This window comes from Lepeophtheirus salmonis, chromosome 14 (assembly GCF_016086655.4).
Source record: "Lepeophtheirus salmonis chromosome 14, UVic_Lsal_1.4, whole genome shotgun sequence".
NCBI lineage: Eukaryota > Metazoa > Arthropoda > Copepoda > Siphonostomatoida > Caligidae > Lepeophtheirus > Lepeophtheirus salmonis.
Window position 1 is genome coordinate 28060400 of NC_052144.2, and position 1337 is coordinate 28061736.

The 1337-nt window shown below is 34.4% G+C and overlaps 1 protein-coding gene across 1 annotated transcript; it reads right to left on the reverse strand.

Annotated features, from left to right (window-relative positions):
• Positions 1–214: 214 nt before the first annotated feature.
• On the reverse strand, positions 215–944 carry LOC121129730 (uncharacterized). Its single transcript, XM_040725447.2, has 2 exons — positions 831–944; positions 215–770 (listed from the first exon to the last, which is right to left on the reverse strand). Exons 1-2 carry the CDS (start codon positions 834–836, stop codon positions 384–386), a joined length of 393 nt encoding a protein of 130 aa, XP_040581381.1. The 5' UTR covers positions 837–944; the 3' UTR covers positions 215–383.
• Positions 945–1337: the final 393 nt, after the last annotated feature.

Here is a 1337-nt window from a genome sequence, read left to right on the forward strand (position 1 = left end):
TTTGTTGTCTATGGACAGTACTTTCAGATGAAGTTAGAGCTTGGCATGATAAACGCACTCTATTTAAAAAATACAATGATAAATATGCTTCTGCCCACCCTTTATGCCCATTCACGGTTTTTATGACTATTGATAATATTATGTGATAAGTTGTATAATAATTAGTATGGTAAAATTACAACTATCGCCTACAAAAACAGAGTAAATATAATAATTATTTGAAAGGCATTTATTAATATCTAAATGTTAATTAACATAATCATTTAACATTTTCGACTATAAAATGATATGTATCTATAAAAGTAGGTATGTGGATAATAGAACGTACATCTTCAATTTTGTGTTCGATAGTTTTGTTGGCTAGGAATAATATAGGATGATTCTTAGTAATGTCCACCATGATGTCCTCCATGGTGTCCACCGTGGTGTCCACCGTGATGTCCTCCGTGATGACCACCATGATGTCCTCCATGATGACCACCATGATGTCCTCCATGATGACCACCATGGTGTCCACCAGAGTATGTAACATCAGCAATGTATCCAGAATGTCCATTATCAACAGAGTATTTCACAGTTTGAAGACGACCATCGGGTAATTGAACATGGTATTGTCCATGGGTTCCATGTCCATGCTTACTCTCTTGGTGGCCAAAATGTCCTCCATATGGACCACCATTGACTTTATATCCAAAATCATAATTAACATGCCCATGTCCGTAACCACTAGCACTGATGGTAGCAGCGAGAGCAGATAAAATGATTAAGACCTGGAACGAAGAAAAATAAGGCTTATTTCAAGGATTTATTCAAAGGGATGGATGTTTTACCTTCATGTTTAATATCTTAAGGATCTCGGATGTGTTGTGTTGACTATAGATGATTTGGGAGAGAACTGATGCTCTACATTGGTTCCAGTTGAGTTTATATACTTAAATGTTAGCTCGTCTGCAGTCATTTCCAAGTATCAGAAGAGTAAGATAACTCAACCGTAAACCCTCTTGGGAAACAAAGAAATGGCATTTGTCGAAATAATTATTATTATATATATTAATAAGAGCTCTTGTAAGCTCCGAATATTTTTGATTATTATTGAATGATTATTGATCACTTCTACATAACTCAAATTTTTTGATCAAGAAATTATATAGAGTCATTCCTATATGATTGAGAGAGGTGTGATATGTCATCATGTTGCAATCCTTGTTTAATGAAAAGAACTGAAGCAGGTAAGTACATAATATAACTGTTAAAGATGGTAGAAAATGTGAAATGAGCCCTTCATTTCATGTATCTAATAGTTACAAGACTCAATTTTTTTAGTGACATACCTGAAG